This window comes from Cavia porcellus, unplaced genomic scaffold (genome assembly GCF_034190915.1).
Source record: "Cavia porcellus strain 051 isolate PalLab524CR breed Dunkin Hartley unplaced genomic scaffold, mCavPor4.1 scaffold_5, whole genome shotgun sequence".
NCBI classification, from domain to species: Eukaryota; Metazoa; Chordata; class Mammalia; order Rodentia; family Caviidae; genus Cavia; species Cavia porcellus.
Window position 1 is genome coordinate 36,679,911 of NW_026947488.1, and position 26,149 is coordinate 36,706,059.

Consider the following 26,149-nt stretch of genomic DNA (forward strand, 5'->3'; position numbering starts at 1 on the left):
TTGCATGTGCTGGCTGAGTCACTGAGAGTTTGAGGCTGTTTGTCACAGCGGCATAACCTTGCCCATCCTGATTGATATCACAGTGCAACTCAACCAACACAGAGATGCATCAAAATCAAGAGCTCAGGAGTGACAAATGGTTTCTAAAATAATAGTAGCTGGGGCTGGGGGTTTAGCTCAGCGGCATAAGCACCTGCCTTGCAAGCAGGCGGTCGTGAGTTCGATCCCTGGTACCGATAAAAATGAAAAAGACAAAAAAAAAAAAAATAAAATAAAATAATAGTAGCTGGGTACAGTGACACACACCTGTGATGCCAGCACTCTGGAGGTGAGGTAGAAAGATCACTGCAAGTTCGGAGCCAGCCTGGGCTACAAAGTGAGCTCAAGGCCAGCATGAGCTGCATAGTGAGACCCTGTCTCAAAAAGACCAAACCCCCCACGACCAAAAAAAAAAGAAAAGAAACTTAGCAGTACTGACCTCTTACTGTCCCCCCCCCCATGGGGCTCTGAAACTCAGTGGAAACTGAACTAGAAATTTATCACTGTATCTAATGATGAAGGAAAAATTCAGTAAGGCTTAGCAGTTCTCTAAGATTGGCTGAATTCTGACACTTTCGTCTCAGGCCATCTTCCTTCAGAAGCGGATTCAGAGACTAAAATCTGACTGTTTCATGGTGACATCAGGGGACAGAGTGACCCCAGGAAATGCAGAGGGGGCAGGAAAGCAAGGCAGAATGAGAAGGAAGGGATCCAGGGGTGGTGAAGACAAAGGGACGCATGGGGGTCATTGGGGACCCAGCCCCACTGGGGAGCGTGTGTCCCTGCCAAGGGGCCAGGAATGGGGTGGCGGCCTCAGGTAAGGCCCTGATAATGTAATAAGACTCTTGAGTTTAAAGCCTGTACTGTGGATTAATATCAAATGAATCATGCAGACCATCAGACTTCAAAGGCTGCATACTGTGTTACCCGTTTATACAGATCTGGAGAAGTGGGAACTACAAGGACAGAAAACAGGCTTGTGCTTGCCAGGGCTGGGTGGGACCAGGACCCCTGGGAGATGAAAGCCTTCCAGATCTTCACTGGGGTGCATTTACTGAGGCTCCTTGAGTCACACCCCCGGAGAAGCTCAGTTTTACCATGTAAAAATTGTAGCTCAGAAACCCAACAGCGAGATCTTAGAAACATTTCTGTCGTGTGCTTTTCGAGCAGGTGGATTCTCCTCCTGAAGGACTTAGTGACCTGCTTCTATCACAGAATACGGCAGAGGTCAGAGAGTAGACTCTCTGATAGAGACCTGTGGCTTCCTGCTCTCTGTCTTTGTCTGTCTGTCTCTCTGTCTGTCTCTCCCCAATCTCAGGGGAAATGAGAGGCACCGAGATGAACAGCCCTGTGCTAAGGATCCCAGGCCCCCAGCCAGCAGCCACATGAGGGAGCCATGTTGGACACAGACCCCAGTCTCCTTTTAGCCCCAATTTGCAGCCTCTTGAGAGACCCTGAGACAAAGCATCCAGCCAAACAATTCAGACTCCTGCCCCTCCGAATCTGAAGCACAGAAAGCAAGCATGGTGGTAAATACCTGTCACCCCAGCATTCAGAAGGCTGAGGCAGGAGGATTGCTGGAAATTCTAGGCCAGTCTGGGTTATACAGTGAGTTCAAGGCCAACCTAAATGACTTGGTGAAAGCCTATCTCAAAAAACATCCCCAAAGAAAGAAAGAAACTGAGACACAAGTTGAAGATTCCTTACCCCAAACGCTTGGATTTAGGTACCCAGAAATGCTTCAAATTTTACAATATTTGCATAGAATTTACTGGCGTCCCTAACCCAAAAATCAAAATCTGAAATTCTCCAGAATTTAAAGTTCCAGTTTGGAACACTTGAGATTCTTGATTTTCAGATCAGGAAACCCCTTTTGGTGATGGCACATCATTTCAAGCTGCTGCTGTGTTTTGTGGTGATTTTTTACACAGAAGAAGCTTGCTGATTCGTGAATTTAAAACTGACTTTCCATTTAAAAGGAAAATTACCCCTTGTGTTATAGAAATGTCTGAAGGGAGCTTGTTGATGTGATAGTTATCTGAAGACAGTAATGGCCATGTCTGGGTAGTGGAATTTTGGGGGTGATTTTCTCATAGTCTTTTTCTGTTTGTTTCTTGGAGGCAGACTCTCACTACAGGGTTTAAGCTGGTCTTGAACTCACTTTGTAGTCCACGCTGGCCTCGAACTCCCAGTGATCCTCCTGCCTCAGCCTCCAAAGTCCTGGGATTCCAAATATGTACCACCTTGCTCAGCCCTTTCCTATTCTTCTCCTGCTTTTAGGATGTGTTTGTGTCAGTAAAGGCAGAAGCACAAATGAAGACCCGTAGCCAGGTGCAGGAGGCCAAGGTGTCATTCACAGGGTGGAGAGGGGGCGGGGCGGTGTCTACAGGAAGCAGGTGCACCACTCCTTCAGACAGGTAGCACTTCTCTGCGCCTCACACTGGGTGGCCCCGAAGCAACAGATGAGCCACTTCTGGAACTCGTCCTCGTCCTTGTGCATCAGAAGGAACTGTCCCAACAGGATGTAGGCCTGCAGGGGACAGGGCGGGGGAGGCCATGCCTGTTGTAATCTGGCAAGGGAAGCAGGTGTGACTCAGGGGCAAAGCCCATGCCCAGCAAGTGCCAGGCTCTGGACTCCACCCTGGACAGGACAGAGGCGGCAGGCGACAGAGCCGGGGTCTGGCACTGGGCATGGCAGCCCATATATGTCATCCAGGGCCTGAGAGGCTGTGGGAGTGGGATTGCAGGGAGTTCGAGGGTAGCTTAGGCAGGGGCCTGGTGCCCTCTGAGGGCCCCTCGAGTCTCTCCTCTACTTTTTGTCCCTCTAAAACACATGTGTACATGCACACACACACACACATACACACAAGGATACTCACACCCATGCACACACGGGACAGGCACGCTCCGCCTGCTCCTCCCATGCTGTCGTTTCTTGGCTGCAGGGTTTCCTGGCTGCATCTCCACTGACTGCTAGACAGTCCATAGTGCAGGGGTCCCGAGCCCTGCAGGGGCTTTCAAAGCACTTAGTCCTTACCTACTGGGAGCTACAGTGTTCTCCCTGCCCTCCCAAGTAGCTAGTCTCACAGATAACCATGCTGCACACAGCCAGAGGGCCCCTTGCTCCTGGGCCTGCCTCTGCTGGGAACCCGTGGGTGTGCAACTGGCAGGCAAAGGGCACCCTGGCACAGTGGCTTTGTGCACCACCTATGTGACCTCAGCTGCTCCACCAATGGACGGGGCCAACAGCAACCAGTTCTCAGCGTCCACGCCTTCTCAAAGCTCATGGTGTGACTCAAACCACAGATGGTAATAATGAGAAAGCTTTGGAAAACTGTAGTTTCCTCCTGAGCCAGGCATAGTGGCACACACCTTCAATCCCAGTGCTCAAGAGGCTGAGGCAGGAGGACCACTGTGAGTTCAAGGCCAGCCTGCGCTACATTTAACAACTGAGCCCCATTCCTGTGGCTAGACCATTTAATGAATCGGTCCCTCTATGACGAATTGTATGTAGTATGAACATTACAATGTTCAGAAGAAAGGAACCTCACGCTGCTAGAGGTGTCTGGTCACAGTGCCTGCCCCTCTCAGCCTCTCCAGGACCCCAGCGTGCCGGGAGCAGAGCCAGTTCTGGGTCTTTCCAAGAACACTGGCTCGCTGGCCTCTGTTGACTCAGTTACGTAAAACAAAGCAAACTTCATCTCCACCAAGGCAAACTTTTTGGTACACAAGTGAAATCAAATAACGGCTGAGTCCTAATCATAAAAAACGGACCCACACTCTGGAGTGCGGGTTACTGTGTTTATTATTTCTTTGCTCTGGCCACGCCAGCCAACCGCCCTGTCGCTGAGCTACACTCCCCGTTGGGGGTTTTATTTTTAGTCATTGCCCCGTTGTGGAAAAGAGAAAAAAATCCAGGATTTCATGGTGATTTTAAACCACTAGTTTGTTCAGTTGCTTAGCATGATGTCATTCTGACTAGTGTCTCCCATCTTTGGCAGTGGATTTTACTGAGATGTTTTTAAATCAGCACTTTAAAAGAACAGACTTCTGTGCCGTGTGCATAGCACCCACCTTCTCTCCTTCCGGTCCCCAAGGCCAGCGCCGTGTCAGTGGTCTGGTGACCACAGCCTCCGTCCTGTCAGGCTGAGAGGCCCTGAGCCAGGACCGCGAGGCAGCAGGACACAGGCGGACTTTCCAGGAATGCTGGAGGCAGCAGGGCTCCCAGCCAAGCTGCAACCTGACACTCTGTCCTCAGCTTTGCTCATCTCAGGCTGGCATCTCCTCCGCCTTTTGCTCCACCCTGCCCCATATCCGCTTGGGTTCCCTGCCAGTTACAGAGTGCAAATCCATAACCATTGGGAAGACACTCTGGCTCCTGGAAACCCGGCTGCAGGAGGCTGCTGTAGAAACAGAGAAACCCTGAGTTGGTGCCTCCGCCTCCCTGTCCCACTGCCCTGGCAGAGCTGGGAAGCCGAACTTGTTCCTGCGGCAAGAAGATGGTGTCTCGAGGCTCCCTACACATCCCCTGACCGTCAAGCATCAAGCATGGGCAGGAGGCTCCCCAGGGGCTTTCCCCAAGCAGAGTGGGAGTGACTCAGTCACCATGTCCATTTGCTTTCCACCATGGTAGGTGTTCTTGTGTGTATGTGACCTGTATGGTCAACCGGATGGAAGAGTCACTGACTTGGTTGGATGCTGTGCTGCTGCCATCTTGAAAGTCTTGAATCCTTTGGCTAAGGGCTTCCCATAGTCCTTTGCCTGGGCCCTGGTCAGCATTCACTGAAACTCTGAGCTTTTAATTGGGCACCCAGGTGCTCAAACAGAGAGAAGTGGTTCAGCGTCCTTCATTCCTAAGCTTCCTACAGTTCCTTTTGCCCAAGTCCCCAGATCGTGCTGTAAGTCTCCGGTACAATGACAAAACTTCTTTGGATTTCTCAGGCTGGTCTTCACGTCCACAGACGCCTCCCCAGAGGCAGCCTCACTGGGCCAGTGTCTGTCAGTCATTTCCGGTTTAACCTCTGCCATTGATGTGAGTGGTGAATGCCTGGCCCTGAGACGCACTTACTGTGAAATCATTAGTTTATCCAAAATTCGCATTTAACAGGACCCCTTGCATTTTTCACAAGGAGACTCTTGACCTCAGACCCTGAACCTAAGTGGCTGACTCCTGCAGGCTCAATGCCAGGCTGACAACAGGTAGGACCTGGGGACTCAGTGGGCAGGGGTAGATGCACGCAGGACCTCCTGGTCCTGGGCTCAGCCTTGGCTTCTCTCCACCAGTGTCAGCAAAGTGACTTTGGCAGGACCAAGGAAGCTGTGGGAAACTGGGGAGTCCAGAGATGCAGGTGTGGAGACAGCAGACAGGCGGGCAGGCAGGGCAAATCCTCAGGACCAAGGGAGGGAGGGCAGCCACGTGTCCAGTGCCTTCTCCTTTCTTCCTGCTTCCCTTTTGGGGAGACCACACCACGGCACTATGTCCCAACCTGCAGCCCTTCCATCATGGTTCATATTCATTTCTGTCACCTGTGGCCTAGAGGGAGTCACATGTGATCTCTCTGCACCTCACTGACTCCATCAGAAGGGCCTGCAACAGTGAACACCACTCACCCCTCTGAGAAGAGCCTTGGGGAGCAGGGGGTGCCCAGGATCTCCACATCACTCCTCCAGCATCTCCCAGTATCTTTTGGCTTCATGGTGGTCCTGGGATGTGGAGACCTTAGAGTCGTGCCATGGACCCTGCCTAGGACTCCTATTCACTGAATGCCAGGATGTCCATCAGGCTGCTGGGAGAATCTGGGGAGGAAGATTCCCTCCCTCACGGGTGAGGGAGCAGGGGACCCACCGCAGTGGAGGCTCTGACCTAAGTAGGGGCTCTCGGACCACCGTCAGGAAAACCGGGCATGGCGCAGACATCTGAGTGAGGAGCTCTGTGATCCGTCTCAGTGAGGGGCTCTGTGAGGAGCAGGTCAACGTGACTGGCTTCGGCACTGATGGAGACACTTCTGGGTGTGTCTGCGGGGAGCACGTGGAGCACGTGGAGGTGTGACTTTGGGTACCACATCTGGTTCCTGGCCACCATGAGCTAAGCTTCTTTGCTCTGCCATGATGCTCCTGCCTTGGAGCCAGCTGCCCATGCATGGAATCCCCTAGAGCCATGAGCCACTTTAAACCCCTCTTCCTCTAAATTGTAGGTATCATGTATTTTGCTCTAGTAATAGGAAGCTGCTCCCACCAAAACCCAAAGTTTTCAGGACAAAGAGCCCACTGGGAACAGTGGCAGAAGAAAGGCTTCCCAGAGGAAGAGCCGGGCGGGGGCCCAGCTATTTCTAGCACACGTGGATGGTGGCTGCTGTCCAGAGCTAGGCCTCAGGCCAAATCCGGGAGGAACAGGCGTGGAGTAAACCAGAGAACATGCGATCATGCCTTCGCCTTTTGAGCTCCCAGAGAGCCTTGGCTGAATCAATGACTTTTGTTTTGTTTGAGACAGGATCTCACTGTGCTGCCCAGCTGCCTGCAGCTGGAATGACAGGTGTGCACCATCCTGCCTTGAAATCAATCACTGTTAAAATCACAATTTAAACTGCAAGCCAGGGGCTCGGTTGTGCTATAGCCAGATCCTGGGGTAGGGGCGGGAGGTGTACACACCCCTTCTGGCTGTGAAAGACTGCAGGGGAAGGAGCAGGGGAGAAGGGACCAGGATCCACCCTACTGGTGAGGGGGTGCGATGCTTCAGTAAAACAGGGTGACCTGGACAGGTCTCATTCCCCTAGGACCTCATTCTCCAGCCTCCTGCATCCTGGCGTCTCTGGAGAGGGCTGGAGGCGAAGGAAGGAGCCAGGCAAGCAGGTCTAAGGGGTCCACAGGACCAGGCAAACAGAGAGGGCAAGAGAGCTGGGCCAGGGACAAGTCCTGGAGAGCAGCTGTGGGCCAGGGCGGCCCAGGCAGTGTTGCTCTCGGCAGACTCCAAGGCTGGCCTAGATCTGAGAGGGGATGGCACAGCCACAATGCAGCAGAGGCCAGGGAAGACAGGACCCCAGGACACCCAAAAAGATGTCCCTCCAGCCAGCCTGAGGTCCCCCAGGCAGAGAATAGCAATGTAGGATCCTAGTTCTTCTTGGCAAAGTCTGAGGTCCTCACCTGCTAGGATCTGCCTGTCCCCGTCTTCCTATTCCTTGCCAGCCCTGCACAGGCCCTCCGTGACCTCTAACTCACCTTGTGGAACCACATCTGGGTCTCCCCCAATAGCCCAGACAGGGAGTCTCTCTCCAACTCCTGACCTAAACTCTCCCTGCCGGGCACGGCCACCTGCATCACCTTGTGTCAAGGGTGAAAATCCAGTCTGCTGCACCCTCATCCCTGCAGGACCTCATGAAGGTGGGAGGTCCCCCACTCTGTCCTCGCTTCTAAGTGGGAGTAGTGACCTTCACCTCAGCACCTGGGGGGAGGAGGGTGGTGGCATTCTTGGTACCACAGCCAGGAGTTACTGGCTTTGGGGATTCAAAGTGCCTTGGGGAGGGGGGGACAGGGCACTACACTGGCCCAGAGGTACACTGACACAAGAGGACCATGTGTCTACGGACCAGGATCCATGTGGTGAGTTCTTGGGGTCCTGAATGTTTTCTGTTTATTTATTTACTTATCATCCCACTCATAATCCTTACGTTAAACAAAGTTAAGCTGGTAAAGCAAAACTACAGAGGCAAGAAACAAGCCGATGGAAGGCTGAGGGGGTGACTCTGGGAGTGCGGGTCCTGCCCTAGGTGCCAGCTGTGGTAATGGCTATGTGACCATGTGTTTGTCAAAGCTTCCAGTGTGATAGAGACTGTAACATCAGCACTGGGAACCTGGAGCAGGAGGATCCCGAGACTGGGGCCAGTTCAGATTCCACAGCAAGAGCCTGTCTCAAAAACCAAGCAAAAGCAGGGCCTAGTGGCACACACATATTATCCCAGCATTAGGGAGGCTGAGGCAGGAGGATCACCTTGAGCTTGAGGCCCTAAGCTATACAGAGAGTTTAAGGCCAGCCTGAACTACATAACCAGGCTCTGTCTCAAAAAGAAAAAACAAAAACACTCAACCAACCAAGCAAGCAAATATTTCATAGAACCGAGTAATAAAAAAGTGAAATTTACCACATTCAAATTGCACCTTAACAAAATATGTTTAAACTGATGGGCGTAGCCGAGCCATAGCAACAACATTCTGCTCTGCAGTGACAGAGGTGTCAAATCTGAGGTTGAAGTCAAAACAGTGCTACCAACCCAGCAGGGGTCTGGAACTAGCTGGGGCAGAGGCCCAAAGAGATGTGTGCAATTCTAGGGACTCAGATGCTGGGTGCGGGGCAGTGACATGGGCACATCTGGCTGAGCCAAACCTAACAGCGCCCTTCCCCCAGCTTGATGAGGTTGTTGGCCGAGTGTGTGGCAGATCTCAGCCACTCTGAATTCTTCCGGTGGCACAGAGGGGTACAGCGTCCTCCATGGTGTAGACCGACTGGAGGGGATGAACAGCCTGGGCAAGCAGCGCTGCATGAGTCCAGGCTGCTGGTGTGCTCACTTCCCTGGCCTTCCAGGCAGATTTTCACAGCATGGATGCCCACGCAGTGGAAGAACTTCTGTACTGCGGTCCAGGTGTGGTTTGAGGTTCACCTGCTGGAGACTTCAGGGGATGGAACCTCCAAGAGGCCAGGCCCAGGGAAGACAGTCTGGCCAGGGCCAGCACCCTGTGAAGGGCTAGACAGTGCTCTTTCTCACAGCGCCTGGTCAGTTTTGCAGGGACAGTTGTTATAAAAAGAGTGAAGATGGAGTCTGGAGGTGTCAGCGGTGGAGCCGCACCGGTGTGAGAATCAGACAGCATCCACAACCTTGAGGAGGAGGAGAGGTGGCATTTTGCTTGCAGTTGGGGCCCAGCTGATGGTCTGGAGCAGCAGGCGAGGCAGAGCTGCTCAGCTCCTGGGGGCCAGGAGGCTGCATGTCAGGACAGTGCTGCAGGGCAAGGGGCAGAGCAGCTGCAGACCCAGGCCCAGCCCTGGGATGCTGATGGATGAGGACTAAAGTCACTGTGTGTCCGCTCTCCAGCACCAAGTCAATAAACAAAGAGACATTGCCAGTCCCCCTCATCCTCTGGCTTCCTGTCCTGTCTGTCCCCTCTCTTTCTCACGTGTGTGCCACCATGATGTCACCCACCACACTGTGACAAGGGCAGCAGGGGCAGTTGGGGCCACCTGTTCCTGGCCCAGGTGCGGCTCCTGGCTGACCCTGCTCCATACCGCATGGGTGCTCTGATAAGGAAGCAGGACACTGAGGGCCCTGTTCCGGGGTGGGGACTGTGCCCACATTACCCGGTGCCAGGTACATGTCCACCCACCCCAAGATCTGTGCACCCTGCCAGCTGCCCGAGCAGACGCCGCCCTTGACTCAGCACCTGCATGCCCAGGTGTGCTTGAGCCCCAGCACCTGGGTCAGCAGCCCTGAAGCACAGGACACCCTGCCAAGTGACAGCTTTGCTCTCTGTGTCCCCTCACAGGGACACATGGCTGGGCTGCCATCTGGCAAGGAGGGGCTGGGGAGGAAAAGCAGAATTACCTTGCTGAACCCTTTGGTGACCAAGTTGATGGCCAGCTCCCGGCCGATCCCGTCCACCCAGCAGACGTCCTTCTCTCCCATGGGCTCTGAGAGGAAGGCTCGCAGCCGAGGAGACACGGGCTCCATGTCCTGCAACGGCAGAGGTCGGGTAGAGGGTTAGGAACCCCTCATGCTAGGCGTGTGTGGTCCCAGGGTCCCTCAGTGGCTCTCGGGAATGGAGGACTTGTGAATGCAAGTGTGGCCCTGGATGAAGCTCTGAGCCTTTCGCTGCCACCTCGGTGACCCAACAGTGCTGCCCTCATGGCTGCAGAGAAGTCAAATAAAACCCTGAGACAGCTCAGATGTGAGGGTAAGGACTGGGCAGGGTCTGGTCTTCTCCAGGGGCCCACGCAGTGCTTCGACAGCTGAGGAACCTGCCTCCCCTCAGCCCGACACTTGTCACACTTCCACTTGAGCAGCTGAAACACTCTGCTCATTGGTGCACAAACGGTTCCCCCGGACCTCAGCCTGGGGTTTTGGTCCAACCGAGGCTGCCAAGGTCCCTGCGCTTGCACTTCTTCCTGTGTATAAGTTGGATTCAAGGTCAGAAATGAGGGAGCATGGCACTGTCGTCCACCTCCTCTAGCAGTGACAATGAGATCCTGGAGAGCTCTACCACGGCACAGCAGGCAACAACGGCAGGGACAACAAGGGCGTCACAGTAGAATCTGTCTCCAGGGACGGGATGATGGGCATGCGTTCTTCGGTCAGCGCTCATCAGACCCAGCATCCCGATGGGTGGAGACTTGGCCTTGCTAGGAGGCCCGTTTCCAGCTGGGCAGTGGGGGCCGTGTTTGCAGCTGAGGTGCCCTCGGGGCTGATCCTTCCCAGTGGCCACTCTGTCAGTGTCCACTCCTGTTGGGCCACATGGGGCCACGTCCTAGGCAGATCAGCACGTGGTCCTGTTGGTCCGTGGCCCTCAGCAAAGCTGCAGACCAGCTTGGCTGGGTGACCCACGGTGGCCTACCTGACCCTGCTTCAGCCAGCTGCGTCACCTCCCTGAGGTTGCAGGACTGGAGACCAATCGCCATTGCTTTACGCAGGTGGCCCTGGTGATCAGCCCTCTGTGCACAATGCCCTCCACCTGCCGTGAGCCAGCCTGCCCCAGGGTGTGAGTGTCCTAGGACCACAGGGAAGACTGCAGCATAGTAGACATCCTGCGTGTCTCCTGCCAGAACGCCACATGTCATGACTCTTCAGCATGGGGTCTGTGTCCAGCGTCCCGGGCCTCGGAGCCGAGCGAGTGTCACCATCTTCTCGTCACACCATTAGAGTTTTGTTCTGCTTCAGTTTGGACAGTTTCTGGCTTGTGAACCAAGAAATCCAGTTTCCAGTGGCACACACATGAAGGAGTTCATTAGCATGCACTACCGAACAGTCAAGATCAGTTATGGTTTCATCAACATTCAGCCTGATTTCCCTGCTTTTCTCTTACCTCAGCCTTTCTTTGTATGTTGGCCCAATGCTCAGCTGACCTGCCTCATGGAAATAAGCAGGCTGCACCGGTGCCTGCCATTGTCTTTGTAAGCCACACTGCCCTTCTTCAAAGGAACACACAGTGCCCTCTCTTCACAGAAGCCATCAACACACATGCCTTCTCCAACTGAAACAGTCTGGACCTAGGTTCTGCCACACAGATTCTGGCCTGGTTTGTATGTCATGCTTCAAGGTCAGAAGGCTTCAAGCGGTAGTTATGTCCCTAGGGGTGGTCATCCCTCTGTCATAGGGTTTGTGGAGGAGGAGATTTCCTGTGGAAGGCTCCTTGTTGCCCTGGCTCCCCCATTCAGCTCTGGTCCACGTGCTCAGAGGCCACAAACAATCAATGATCCGATGCATGCAGAGCCTCAGGTTCACAGACCCGCCCCTGCTGTGCTCCTCTGGAGCCCCTGAGGGCTGCTGGAAGGAGGTCCTCCTGAAAGCCTTCTGGGGGTAGAGTCTTGGGAGGGACAGAGCTGCACGGAGAGCTGGGTCAGGGACCCTGAGTTCAGGGAGTGCCATCGTTTGGTACAGCAGATTGGAGCCTGGCCCATGGGACAGAGAGGTTGTTCAGGTCCTGGACACCTTGATGTGTGAGCTGTGGCTGCTCCACGCTGGGGGTGCAGCAGACTGACTCCCAGGTGGTCTCAGGGCCCTGGTACCTGAACCTGGAAGGGCCTGGCAGTCCTCAGGCTGCACCACTTCTGCAGAAGGAAGCTCCACCTGGTCCAAGCCCGGGAACAGCGGAAGCCACAACCTTGTCACTGCCCTGGCCACACCAGGCATCAGAGGCGGCATCCACACAGCCCAGCAGTGACTGTGTTTGCCATTCCCACACCAAGCTCACCTGTGTCCCCCAGACCCTCAGGGATAGGGGCCAGCTCCAGGAGTGGGGGGCCCTGAGGCCAAGGCAGGTAGAAGAGCACTGGAGAAGCTCTTCCTATAGGTATTATTATTATTATTATTATTGGCAGTACTGGGGGTTGAACCCAAGGCCTTTTCACTGAGCTTATTTACAACACTTAAAATCAATTATTTTTTTTAAAAAAATTTGAGACACCATCTTCCTAAGTCACTATGTAGCCCAGGCTGGCCTCAAACCTGAAATCTTTGTTACTTTTCTTGTTGCTAAGACAAAGTACCCGACATCCAGAGTTAAACAGGAAAGGTTTATTTAGCTCACAGTTCATGGAGGCTTCAGGCCACAGTAGGCCAGCTCTGAGGCCAGTGGCCCTGCAGATGGGAAGCAGTTCATGCCCGGCTGACGCCAGCAAACATGAGCAGCCAGCGACCCTCTTTCTGTTTGTTCCTCCTGTTTTGTTCAGCCAATCCAGCCTTAGAAAGTATTTTTTGGGCTGAGGATACAGCTCAGTGGCACAGTGGCACTGTGAGGTTCTGGCAACCATGAGGTCCTGAGTTTGATTCCTGGTACAAAAAAAAAAAAAAAAAAAAAAAAAGCCTTTTTCAAGGACTATTAATCCTTGTTGTTCAAAATAGATGTCCTCTTGCCTTTTTTGCCTCCAGCTGTTGTCCTGCCTTGCAGACAGGAGCTCTTTCTTCCCTGCTTTTTACTGGCTGATACACGATCCTTTCCCCATACACCTGTCTCTTGCTGGGTCTCCAAGTGATAAATATTGAAGCAACCTGAGGGATTGCCAGAACCTCGCTGGGCATGGTGTGTGACACCTGTGACCACAGGACCAGCCGGGTGGGCGCTGCTATTTCTGCTGGAGCAGCCGGGCTCGGTGGGCTTGGCTCCCTCCTGCAGGGGGGTGGGTGTCCCCTCTGTCTCCGGTGAGTCCAGGGCCGATGTGTGGCTCGCAGCATCCATCTGCTTCTGAGGGTTCCAACTTCTCAGCTCTGTGCCTCGGTACCCGAAGGGAGCAGCTCACAGTCTCTCACTCGCTTTTCCCAGGCAGGAGGAAAGGGGTCCTCGGGAGCAAGGAGGGAGAGTCCACCCTGGCTGCACCCCCCCCCCAGTCATATCACCTTCCCAGGGAGGGGGAGACAGGGTTGTGCTCAGCTGAGACAGAGGTGTGACCTTCCGGGCCAGGATGTGGCTCTGCAGGTGGCAGGCGTGGGACATTCCAGAGGGCCTGGATGAGGCTGGGGCACAGTGACCTGCTCCCCTGGGCCTCCCAGAGCCGGAAGTGCAGGCAGCATTTACAGTGCGACTTGGGCAGCATGCACAGGGCGGGGCAGCTGGGGAGGAGCCCGGGGAGATGTCTCACAGTGCCACAAAGTTCGTAAGTCTGGGACAAGTGGGGACAAAGGTGCTCCTAAGAGGATGGGGCAGGGACATCGGAGTCAGGCAGGCACAGGACAAGAGCCAGGCCACAGGCTGCACAGGCAGCAAGACAGAGCCCGGCAGACCTATAATCCCAGCACTCTGGGAGGCTGACAGGAGGATGGCAAGTTGGAATCCTGACTAAGCAACTTGGCACGAACTTGTCTTAAAATAAAAAGTAAAAAGGGGGCTGGACAAATGGATGTGGGTCTTATACAATGAGGCGCTGCTCTGCAAAAAGAAGGATAAACTTGAGACATTTCTAGGAAAATGGGTGCAGCCCAAGACCATAGTCCTAAGTGAAATACACCAGGCACACACGTGCAAATATCACAGTGTCTCTGTGGTATGAGAAACTTAAACTGTAAATAAGGATGAAATGTACAATAGCTACTGGGAAATAGAAAGAAAATGCCCAGAAGGAATGAGGAACTGGGGGGGGGGGCAGGAGGAAGGGAAAAGAAAAAAGGATTAAATAGAAACGAAGCCTTTGTAAATAAGGAGGGGAAATGGGTTGAGGGGAGGGCAATGGGAATAAAAAGAAGACAATCAAAGCCTGGTGTGGCAGGGCACGCTTGTAATCCTAGTACTTGGGAGGCTGAGGCAGGAGGATCATTACAAGTTTGAGGCCAGCCTGAACTACATAGTGAAACTGTCTAAAACAAACATCAGACATCCTCATCGTCTGAAACTAAGATGATGTGCGTTCTACCTTCTTGGCCCGTGACCCCTCTGCAGGTCCGTGGGCTTCCACAGGAGCCCTGTCCCCTGCTGCATGGCCCTGGGTGTCAGGTCACAGATCCTCCCAGGTGGCCTCCTTCCGCCTTGGCCTCTGACCCCACTCTTCCCTGACTGTGTAGCCCTAGGCTGAGGACAGATGGGGTTGCATGCTGTGAGGGGTCCCAGGAAGCTGCCCCAGACCAGTGCCACCCCAGCATCAGGCACCAGCCTGGTTCCCTCTGAGCCAGCAGCAGCAAGGAGGCCTGGCAGGGAGAGAAAACCAAGCCCCAAGTGCCCAGGCCACACGGAGTGACCTCCTGCCTCAAGTCCCTCCCCCCCACCCTGCCATGGCCTTCATCATAGTTCCTGCGGCAACACTGGGGTTTGTTTCTACTTTGAGAGGTGGGGAAACCAAGGCCCGAGAGGCAAACACCTGGGGCTGCTGAGTCTTGGGCTGCTGAGTCCGAGGTCGTGGTGGCTGTGGCATGGCCTGGGGTCAGCCCTTCCTCTGAGCCCAGGAATCAGGACAGGCTTGATGTACTCAGTCCTGCCCCTGCTGTGTTCCCCCCAGGGGTCACAGATCCCACTGCTCTGTGCTTGTGCCCCGGGCTCTGGGGGTGCTTCCTGGGGGTGGAAGGGTGGGGCCAGGCAGAATACCATCCCGGAAGCTGGGACTCGAGGAGGAGATGGTGCTGGCTGTGTCAGGAGAAACCTGCACGAGCCCAAGCCCCCAAGCCCCCACGTCCTGAGCTCACATCTGCCTTTCTATCAAGTGCTCCTCACCTCGCCCACATGAGGAGGTTGGGTGGTTGTTAAATCATGCGTGGAATCTGGGATGGTCTGGGCAGTGCTTGGATTGGGGTTAGGAAGCCCTCTTGGGCGCCGCTCTATCAAATCCATCCAGCCACTTGATCAGTGGTTTCTCTCACCCTCGTCCTTCAGATAAGCTGGTGGTGCACATCTATAATCCTAGCGCTGCGGGAGGCAGAAGCAGGAGGATCCAAAGTTCAAGCCAGCCTGAGTGGTTCAGTGACTAATGGAGACCTGGTCTCACAACTTAAAGAAAATGCAAAAGCCCTGGGTTCAATCTCCATTATGAAGAAAACAAGAGCACTCCCTGGTTGGAGGCTGCCAGGACTCAGACCACACAGCTTCTGGGCTGCAGCAAGCGGCTGCCGGCCAACGAAGGGACATCACATGGCCCCATGGAACTGTGCCCAATTGTGGGTTTGGACATGACATCGTCACACTTGTGAGACAGTGAAGACCTGCATGCAGGAGCCTTCACTTGATTCTGTGCAGGCAAAGGCCACATCCACAGGTCACTGTCCCTGCGCCTGCCATGCCCTTGCCGCCAGCCTCAGGCACTCCAGTTCTTGCACCCTCTGAGGATCCAGGGGGCTCAGTTCCTCTGGCTCTGGCTCTGTAGGACTCAGCATTGCAGCTCCAGTGACGCCTGCTTGCCCCTGAGGTAGAGGCCTATGAGAGACCCTTTCTAAGCCAAGTGCCAGCTGGCAGGTGCTTGTCGCTAGAGGGGACATCTGCAAGGGCTGCCTCTCCTTCTGATGCGTCCCCAGCCAGCCTGGTCCTCCAGATCACAAGGAAGGGATTTCCCTGCCGCTCCCTATGTGGCCTGGATGTCTGGACATCTGCATTCTGCCTGCGTGAAGTTTGCCTTCGCACCTGCGGTGCAGGAAACTGGAGCTGGCAGAGGTCTCGATTTTCATGACCTTTCTGAAGCTGGACTTCCCTCAGCACCTGTCCAATCTCAGGTCAGGGTTTGCAGATTCAAAAGCCAGGAGCAGCAGCAAGTGGAGAATCACCCGTGCGAAGCTGCACCAGGCCGTGGTGCAGGACTCGTGTGCCGTCACAGGAATGGGGCAGCTCTGGCTGAGCAGGGTCCTGTGCCTTTTAAGGGAAGGAGGTGGCCCACTCTGCACTGAGACACAGGCAAGAATCTCTCCCACATCTTGGGAGTTTTTGTTTTCATTTTTGCTGAGAAGCCTAAAACTTAGAGCTTTGTGTCCAAGTTCTCATCCTCTCAGTGTGGGGTAGTACTTCACTGAGCACTGTGTAGACCCAACACACCATGGCCACATTTCGGGTCAGCCTCTCTTGTGCTGTGGGTCCCTTCACAGTCAGCACCTGCCTGCTGCCCACCTGCAATCTGGCGTCACAGGCTTAGGCTGTGGGCCAGGGACCCTGGGGTGGGAGCCTCCGAGGCCAAGCACCAGCTCTTGGGAAACCTTAGCCTTGGCTGGGTGGCTTTCAGCTTCTACCTGGAGTGTGGCTTTCTGGGAACATGTTGTGACCTCCTCAGTAAGTCCCATCTCCCATCCAGAGGCTAGACAGGTTCCCTGGGCCTCCCCTAAACCTCTATGGGGCTTAGTCCCCAAGCGTATCCTGGTGAGGGCCAGGGCTCCAGGGCAGGTGAACTGGCTGCAGCTGGCAGCTGTGTCTTCTGGACTGCCTCCTCCAGGGCTTTTGAGTGCTGGTAGCACTTGGAGTCCAGCAAGAGGTCAGGTTCCGCCCAAAGAGTAGGGCACCCTGCTACCCCAGCTCGGCCACTTCTCTGCATGCACTTTGGAGTGTGTCGCCAGAAGGGACCAAAGGCAGTGAGTGTCTCCGCCTAGCCTCCTCTGGGGGCACTTAGGACCTTGGCACTGCTCACAGCCTGCAGCTCACTGACCATGGTTGAGTGGTGGGAGGACTACACCAGGTCACAGCAGGACACAGGTGGCCCTTGCCTTTGTCCCTGACTGTTCTGGATCTCCTGGTCCCCTCCCATTATGCCTGCCACCATCATCATTTAAGGAGTGCTTGTCCTGGATGCCCCAGCCATTGTGCCATCCCAGATCTTGCTTATTTAATCCAGAGTATTTGATATGGTGCCTCAGGTCATGCTTCGGCAGGGGAGACTGGTGTGGGCTTTCTCATGTTTAGAAGATGCCTGCACTTTCAGCTGGCCAAACAGTGGCTGCTGTCCCTCTTGTGTGGGCACAGTGACTCTCTGTAGATTTCTGAGGCCGGGTGGAGGAGGTTCTTCAAGCCTGTGTTGTCACAGGGACAACTTTGATGCCAGTTCACTGCCACCTCCACAGGCTGTCTGGACTTCAAGTGTGCACCTGACTTGGGGACTGTCCCTTCCAGCTTCCCCCCTCCATGGTAAGGGGCCTGCAGGTTTGGCCAAATGTCAGCTCAGGCCACTCTGGGCTACTCCAGGTCTCCAGGCCGGCACCATGCTGGCCAGGGGGCCGTGTGTCCTGAGCCAACTCTCAGGGTCTCTTTGAGTCTCTGTTTTTTGGCACTTGGTGTCCTCCTGCCTCAGCCTCCTAAGCAGCTGAGATTATAAGTGTGCACCATCACACCCTAGAAATTCTGGAGTTCAAATTCTCACCCCAAGATGGGTTACAGAAACTCTAATCTTCTCCCATCCTTGGCTGTCAGAAGGAAATTCTGTGTCTGATCTGATAGAAAACAGGAGAGCTTCCTGCTTCCAGAGGGGGTCCTCCCTCCCCTGGGGGAAGGGAGCCTCCACAGTGGCCAAGGAGAAGCTGGACAGACGCCCACTGTGGGCTCCCGGCCTGCTTACCTGTCCTGGGTCACACCATGCTAACCACATTTCCACTCGGTCATCCACAGTGCCACTGTGCTGGGGCAAAAAGTTGCCACAACCTGAGCACAGAGAACTGCCGAGGGCCCAGGTGGGGCTGCGCCCTAAACAGTGACCCTAGATGTTCCAGAGTCGGGAAGCTTCTGACTGACCCATGTTACAGCTGCTTGAGCAGAAGCACCGGCAAGAGGGCCCAGGCTGAGAGTGGCATCTAAGGTGGGTTGTGGGAAGCAGCCTCAGGCTCTGTTCTCCCCTGGGCAGATGGGGGTCTAGAACATTCGACTGCCCGGAGAGCACCCATAGTGCGCGTGTCCTTTCGGGCTACAGGAGCTGCCTGCTCGGACTGCAGGGTGACTTGGGTTGATGATTGCCAGACAAGAGTCCCCAAATTCCCCCGCTGCCCAAGCTCCCTTTTCCTTTTTGGTTTTTTTGACACAGGGTCTCACTATGCAGTTTAGGCTGGTCAAAGCTGGTCTTAAATTCTCAGTGATCCTCCTGCCTCAGCCTCTGGAGTGCTAGGATCACAAGTGCGCATCAGCATCACCCCCACCCGGTTCTGGCCAAGTTTCCAAGAATATTTCTTGAGGACCTAGATAGAGCCAATCCTGAAGCCATAGCCTGCTCCAAGCCATTCTCTTCCTTAACTACAACTGTCCTATGACCTGTGGTGGGATTATATCCTGATAAAACCTTTGCAAACTGGAAATATCATAAATCAGAAGTTCACTCCATTGACCCAATCTACAGAACATCACAGTGTACCTTATACATGTTCAGAACACAGGAGCCTAGCACTTGGGCAAAATCATAAAAAGACAAAGCCTGTTGTATAGCACAGTGCTGAATATCTCACATGATTTATTAAGAACAGCTTGCTGCTGCTGCCTGGAACCTAGGGAGGATCAGAATGAATATCACTGGTGAGGGAAAAGATAGCAACACGAAACTCCCCTGGACCCAGCTATTCCCCTCTGAGGAACTGTCCTGAGAGACAGAAGACGTCATATCACAGAGATCCACACGCAGCGCCGCTCACAACAGCCAAGCCCAGAGCAGCATGCACAGCCCTTGACAGAGGCCCGGATAACGGAGAGGTAAGGTTTACACATGGTGGAGCCCTGCTCTGCTATCCAGAAGGGTGAGCGAGTCATCCCAGGAAAGTGGGTGCCCCTTGAGGTCGTAATGTTAAATGAAATGAATCAGACACACGAGCTGAAATTGCGCATGGCTTCTCTCACTTGAGAAACCCAGAGTATAGGTAATTTTAAAGGGTAAAATAAGAGATAGGAAGAAATGGGGAGCAGTCTTTTGTAAATGGGAAAAGGACAAAGAGATGGAGGGAGGAGAAGGAGGGGAAGGAGATGGGAAAAGAACAGAGGTGCTGCCCATGCCTGGGCCTGTGCCACTGCCAGTGCCCAGTGAACGTGATTGTCACACACTTCAAGTGTGTGCTAATAAACACAAAACACAAAATCTCAGGTCCCATCGCCATCTCGTGCGTATCACTTTCGTGCCATCTATAAGGCTGAAAAATCACCAGCTAGCCATCGAGGCGGGGCATTCGCAGTCTGCTTCTGCTTTCTAATCCTGTAACTGCAGGAGCCACCAGGGCATGCAGAGGAAATGCTCAGGAGGAAGCAGTTGAATGAGGGGTGTGTTGGGTCGGGGGACCTGGCTGGCTGTGCCACAGCTTCACGTGGGCATGTTACAAGGCAGTGAGGAAGCCAGCTGCTGGCTGTGGGATGGAACCCCAGTCCAGCGGGGCTCCCTGCAGAGGTGGCCCAGCTCTGCTGGAGCCGGTTGGTAGGCCAAATTTTGGGGTTCTCCCACCTAGTGAGTCAGCACTCAACCAGCCCTGCTCCCTGGGGCTGTGCACATGCCAGCTTTCAGAAGCCCACTGGGAGCCATCCACAGAGCCACCCTAGGGGTGGACAGCCCCCCATCCTGGGCCCCCCATGACGTGGCCATGTGCTACCCATCTGGGCTCAGTGACTTCTGTGTCCCTCCCAGGAGATGCATGGCCGGGTGGCACAAGACCTTTGTGCTGCTATAGGGAAATCCAAGGAGTGCAGGGAGCGGACACCCAGGCCCTGCTACAGGTGCAGTGGGCTGAGCGAGGGACCCACTGGCCTCACCTGCAGCTGCCCTGCCCTGCTGCTGAGCCAGAGGACAGGGAACGACCAAGTGCTACTATTTGCAGCCCTGCGTTGGGTTCTTTGGTCACAAAGACAGTGTCAGTCTGTCCTCCCCATTGAAGGGGGAGGCTGAGCAACAGGGACAAGGTGTTGAGTCCCTTGGCCCCCTGGCACTCTGAGAGAGGGCGATTCTTGCCCAGGGAGAGGAGGTGACACACAAACACGGTGACTTTGAAAGATAAAGAACCACTGGCGGGGTGGGGGGTGGGGGGACACAGCCTCTGTGGAGACACACTTGCCCCCAAGCCCTCGAAGGGGGACTGTAAAACATCCTTAGGGAAAGCAGAGCCCACAGTGGGGACGGCGGGTGGGAAGTCACAGCGTGGAAAGCCAGGGCAAAAGACAGGGAAGAACGAGGTCACACAACCCTGCAGGGCCTAGTGCTGTGCCGCCATCCTGCTGGGCAGCCCTGGCCCATGTGTCGATGGTCCCTGAGTTTAACCTGAGACGCAGCCTCCACCCCACTGGCTGCAGGCCCGGAGCTCCGCATCACTGTCACCATCACCATCACAGGCAGAAGAGAGGAATTAGGTCAGGGCAGAAGTCAAGGTCAGACCACGTGCCTCTTGGCTTCGGGACGCTCTACCTTCCTGGGGCTCCAGCTTTTTTCTGGAGGGTCTTCTAGCCCAAGCCCGTAGGAAATTTCTGCCTGCTTCCTGGAGCCTCTACAACCTCAACGGAGCTCTGGTTCTGGGGTCCAAGGGCGTGGAAAGGTACAGGGCACTGCCGGTGCCCCGATTTGTCCAAGCTGAGCTCCGTGAACACATTTTCTCCCTGAGCACTGAACACCTGCTGGCGTGGTCTCGAGCTCCCTGTCTGGTGCCATCCAATCCAGAGGCCCAGGCTTCTGGACCCAGGGCACAGGATGACACCAGGGCAGCCTGGCGCAGTCTGGGGAGCTCAGCGAGTGGATAGAACCCTGTCCTAGGAAATGTAGCCCCCTTGTTTATCTTGGCACACAGCCAGGGCAGGGACCAGGGCGGCTGCCCCCACATTTCCTCCCACGCTGTCACCAACGTGCATTCTCAACTGTCCTTGGAGGCTTCACCACCTGGGCTCAAATATGTAAGTCCCGGTATCCTCCGGCCTCGCCTTGGAAGCGGCCTATGGGGTCTGTGGATCCAGCTCCGCTGACGGTGTGTCCTCTGTCCTGGTTGTGCCAGTGGAGGCCTGGGTGCTGTGACATGACTGTCCTGTTCTGGAGAGCTCTGCACTGAGGACGGGTGACCCAGAGCCCAGGCCGTCCTGGGGCGTCATTCCAGAGTGTGGCAGGACGTGGGGCCAGGGGCTCTGTTTGGTAACAGACCCCTCTTGCTTTGGTCTGCTTGCTGCTTGTCGTGATTCAGCTCCACAGTGGGCCCCCAAAGTGTCCTGTGGGGGAAGGGGATGCATCCCTGGGAGAGCTGCAGAAGGTAGCTGGTAGGAGGGAGTCCCCAGGACTCAGTGGAAGAGTGGGTTCCAGGCCCTGCTTCTCCCTCCCGCTGCTTCCTGACTGCCACAGAGGTGTGAGCAGCTGTCCTCCACCTTGCCTTTCCCCAGTGCCATTCGTGCCCCCGTGCAGCCACCCTCAGAACCTCTGAAGCCCTGACCCACAGTGGAGCCCTGCTCCCCGGGGGCTGTGGGTCAGGTCCGGGATGGGAAGTGGCAGACGCAGTCTTTTCTTTCAGTGTCCTCAGCTCCCTGTGTACACCATTGCATCCAGGATGCTCCCCCATGCAGCAGGGGCTGGGGATGTTGATGGGGATCCCGTGTCCGCTGCATCACACAGCTCAGTCCTGAGCCTCCTGAAGACTCAGGCCTGGAAAGGCTGCTCCACCCCTCCCTGTGCCATTCCCAGCTTGGTGCCCATGGGCCTCAGCCTGACCCCAGGGTCCACTTGCCACTGCCCAGCATCCTTGGGTGAGAGCCTGTCCCTACCCCCACCTCCTTTTCCAGTGTTCTCTACCCAGGCACTTCCTGTCACTGCTCCACAGCAGCCTTACTGTCCAGAAGCAAGGGAAGAGATTTGATGCCTCAGAGGGGCATGGTGCTGGATCAAAAACAATTGAGAGCTGGCCCCGTGTTGTGCAACCCTAGTCCCAGTACTCAGGAGGCTGAGACAGGTGGATCACTTGAGCCCAGGAATTTGAGATGAGCCTGAGAAATATCATGGCATCCTGCAGAAGGCAGTCTGCAGGAATTTTGGGGTAGCGGATTTTGTGTCAATCACAACAGTAGGAAGGTGGCTCTGCTCCCACCATTGTGCTGTGTGACCCTGGCCAGTGGCTGCCAGGACCTCACCCAGGGCTAGGCTAGGAATAATGTTCTAATGGACCTGTCATCCCAGAGCTGGCCTATCCACCCAGCAGCGCCCAACAAGGACACAGTGACCTTTGTCCAGGGAGCCAGAGCAGGTGGTCAGCTGAGGTGCCTGCAGACGGCTCCGCAGAGGGAGAGGCCAGGTGCACCGACTGGGGAGAGCTCAGGCCACCTCACTGTCCCTACCACTGGTCCTGCCCTGCTGTCAGCTGGGCTCCACCCTCCACCCCCCGGGGAGTGGGGTGGGGACGGGTCTGAGAACTCACCAGGTGCATCCAATAAGGCAAAGGCCGCAGCAGGCAGCTCACCTGGGTGGCTGAGGACCAGGGCCCGCCCTGGGAAGGTCAACAAGGTCCTGCACTCCAAGGCCTGCACAGACGACATTGTGATGTCACACCACAGGTGGCCCCACAGTAGGGTCAGGGACCAGGTGGGCAACACTAGAGAAGCACTGAGAGGCATCTGTGACAGGGACACATAGGCCAGGGAACAGCAGCAGGCAAAATACCCCACTGCCATTTGCCAGGACAATCCCTGTCCCTGCCGGCTTCAGGTCACTCAATGAAACCATCCCCTTCCTTTTTGTTTTGTTTTTGTTGGCTGGTTTGAGATAAGGTCTCACTGCATGGTTGGTTCAAGCTGGCCTTGAACTCATTATGTAGCCCAAACTTCCCTGGAACTCTCAAAGACCCTCCTGCCTCAGCCTCTTGAGTGCTGAGATTATAGAAGTGGGCCATCACACCTGGCTCAAATCAAGCCTATGTTTTGCACAGTCCTCGAACTGATAGGTCCAACCCCCAATGCTTTCTTGTCATTCATTTAAAATTTCAGGCAGTTTTTTCACGTTTTCTCTGCTGGGTTATCCCTACCTCTTCCCCTACAGTCTGCCTGGTGGCCTCAGGGCAAGCAAAAGAATTTAAATATTAGCTCAGGAAAACAAACAGGCAGCAAGTCCATCCCCCTCTGGTTAAATCCCACACAGCTGTCTCTCAGGTTATCTTCCTGCCTTACGTGTGCCTGGGCTACTTTCCATTGTTGGGATTTGATAATTAGGTGCAGTTTATATTTAATAAGGCTGTGAAGAAAAGAGAAACTCACCCTGCAGCTCCCAGCCTCATTCCTCTGGCGCTTGGGGCCGGGGTGGGGACTATCCAAGGCTCCGCTCTGGAAACCGCTAGCTGATCCTAAATTTTAGTTTCAGCAGTGGATGTCACATATTAGGGAGGGTTGTGAAACCACACAGCCCACCCCTGGAGACCTCTATTCGGCGGGCCTGGGGGGACCCACACACCCACAGTGCTAACGTACCAGGAGCATCTCTTTGAGAGTCCCAGAGGGGTGCTGGTCTCCTGGGTTTGATCCTGGAATAGCGAGGCCATTGGCGGCAGTATTTTGAGGTTGTCTGAGAGCAAACAGGAGCTCGGCTTTGAGGCCAAAGCAGGCTGAGCCTCTGGCTTCCACCACAGGCTTTACTGAGGATCCATTCATCACCAGGGCCAGCCGGAGCCGGGGCGCAACTGATGTCACCGAAAGTCTCAGGCCCAGCCATTGCAAGTGTGATGGAGGCCTGATTCCCTGCTGTAGGTGTCTGTCCTGGTATGGGCGTTTTTTCCATGTGGTAGCAGCCAGGCCTGGAGGTCCCCAAGGACCCAGCCTGGGTGTCCACGTAGTAACTAGTTTGAAAACACACCTTCCTGAGATGCTTCAGTTCCCCTGTGTCCTGCTTTCCTGGTATTTGTCCTGATAAAATCATGGATATCTGGGTGTGGTGGCCCACACTGTGATCTCAGCACTCAGGAGGCTGAGGCAGGAGGATTGCTGAGAGTTTGAGGCCAGCCTAAACAGCATAGCAAAACAAACAAACAAAACGATGATCATGGTTAGAAGGAGAAAGATGTGACCTGGTTTAGCAGGCGTGGACCTTCTGAATTGCTGGGTATATGGTCTCAGGGCAGATGGTGACAATATGCCCTTCACAAGTCACCAAGGTCACCCGAGGAAAGTACCAGCAGCTGTGGCCAGAGGAGGCCTGGTAACTTTTGCTTGTGCCTTTGTTGCAGTGTCCTGCAGATGACTTTGGTCCTCCCCGACCCCTCCTCTGAGCGCTAGTAATTATTGCCACGGGCCCCCTGGAGTCCCCTGACAGACACCAGATCCAAACACCTCCTCTGGCCAGGTCCCTCATGCTGGGCATTGCTGGTGCAGGAGCCCTGGGGCCGCCATTGTGTGGGTCTGGCTCTCCCGCAGGCACCATTCCAAAGGACTAGTCACTCCAGAGTTCTCTCCCCTCCTTTCAGTCTGACTCCAGGGCTGAGGAAGCCCACTGTCCCCAAGCGCTGCGTGAGGGATGGTGGGGACCTCATCACCTGGCACAGGGCCCCAGAGACACTGGCTAGGAACTGCCATGAGCTTTGTGAAGACTGAGGGTCACACGCATGTGGGGGACTTCTAATCCCATCTCTGGAATTTATCTGGAGGAAGCAATCTGAAATATGGAAAGAATGAATAAAAAACAGGGGGAACAGAAACACAAATCTATATAAGTGTGCAAACTTCAAATATGAAGGGAAATATACGTACTAAGCTGTTACTGCCAGCATTGTTTAGAATCATGGGAGACTGGAAATAATTTAAACATCTATGAAAAGGGTGAAGTAATAAATAAGGAAAACTCCTTGGCTGGGATATGGGGAGTCAGAAACATAATGGTTATAAAGACAATGGGGTAAGAGAAGAATGTGAGGCATAAATTTAAAAAGCAGAGAATACAAACAATTACAACTCTGGAAATAGTTTCCTATTTAAAATGCCAAAAAAACAAAACAAAACAAAAAAAAAAACGTGCCAAAGTGTGAGGTCCTGAGTTCGAGTCCCAGTACCCACTGTCCCCACCGAAAGACAATGTCCAACATCATTGTTGATCAGGGAAGTGGCAATTCATGCTTACCACAGCAGTTAATGTGAAAAATACTAAGTGTCGGTGAGGACGCTGGCAACTGTAGCCCTCACACAGTGGGAAATGGCATAGCCATTCTGGACAACAGTCTGGAGGTTTCTTACAAAGTCAAACACTCAGAGCTATCCTGTGACCAGTAAGTCTCCTCCTGGGCATTCACCCAGAGAAGGGAAAACATCTCCATAAGAGAGATTGGTACAAGAACCTTCCCAGCTGCTTTACTCAGTGTAGCCCCAAACCTGAAGAGTAATTTCAGTGACTGCCGGGGTAGAGGGTGGGAGTGCTTGAGAGCACACAGTAACTCTGTGGGTTAAAGGAATATTCTGGATCTTCTTCCAGTTGCTCAGGTATGTACATCCGTTGAAAGGCATAGACTGGTACATTGGAAATGTAGGAATTTTATACATTATAACTTAATTCTATACACTATGACTTAGCCAGGCACGGCAGCACAGTGATTCCAGTACTCAGGAGGCTGAGGCAGGAGGATTGCTATGAGTTCAAGGCCAGGCTGGGTTATCTGGTGAATTCAAAGAGATAGCTTGAACTACATAGTGAGACCTTGGCTCAAAAAACAAAAAATAAACAATGTAACTCAGATCTCAATAAAGGCAAACGTGTGGGTGTATAGGTGTGTGTGCGTGTCTGTGGGGTGTGTATGTGTGGTATGTAATACACTCAGTGTTGCTCTCCAAGGGAGAAAATGAGAAGGAAATACCTGAAAATGTGGGAAGGCTTTGTGTTCCACTGGTGAGATTACAGGTATTTTACTTTTTAGATTTACCAAATTTGACCTAGATGATCCTGTTTCAATAAAATATAGAATAACAAATGTTCGGGTGGTAAACATTGCAGACTGCTGGAAACATGCACCCACGGTGGGTAGCATTTGAGATTTCTGGTGCCAGTCTGGGAGGACCCTACACACCGGGCTCAGCC

The 26,149-nt window shown here is 54.2% G+C and overlaps 1 protein-coding gene across 1 annotated transcript; it reads right to left on the reverse strand.

Moving 5' to 3' along the window:
• Positions 1–2,051: 2,051 nt before the first annotated feature.
• On the reverse strand, positions 2,052–22,623 carry Banf2 (BANF family member 2). Its single transcript, XM_003476518.2, has 3 exons — positions 22,521–22,623; positions 9,627–9,755; positions 2,052–2,569 (listed from the first exon to the last, which is right to left on the reverse strand). The coding sequence occupies exons 1-3, from the start codon at positions 22,527–22,529 to the stop codon at positions 2,423–2,425; spliced, it is 285 nt and encodes a 94-aa protein (XP_003476566.2). The 5' UTR covers positions 22,530–22,623; the 3' UTR covers positions 2,052–2,422.
• Positions 22,624–26,149: the final 3,526 nt, after the last annotated feature.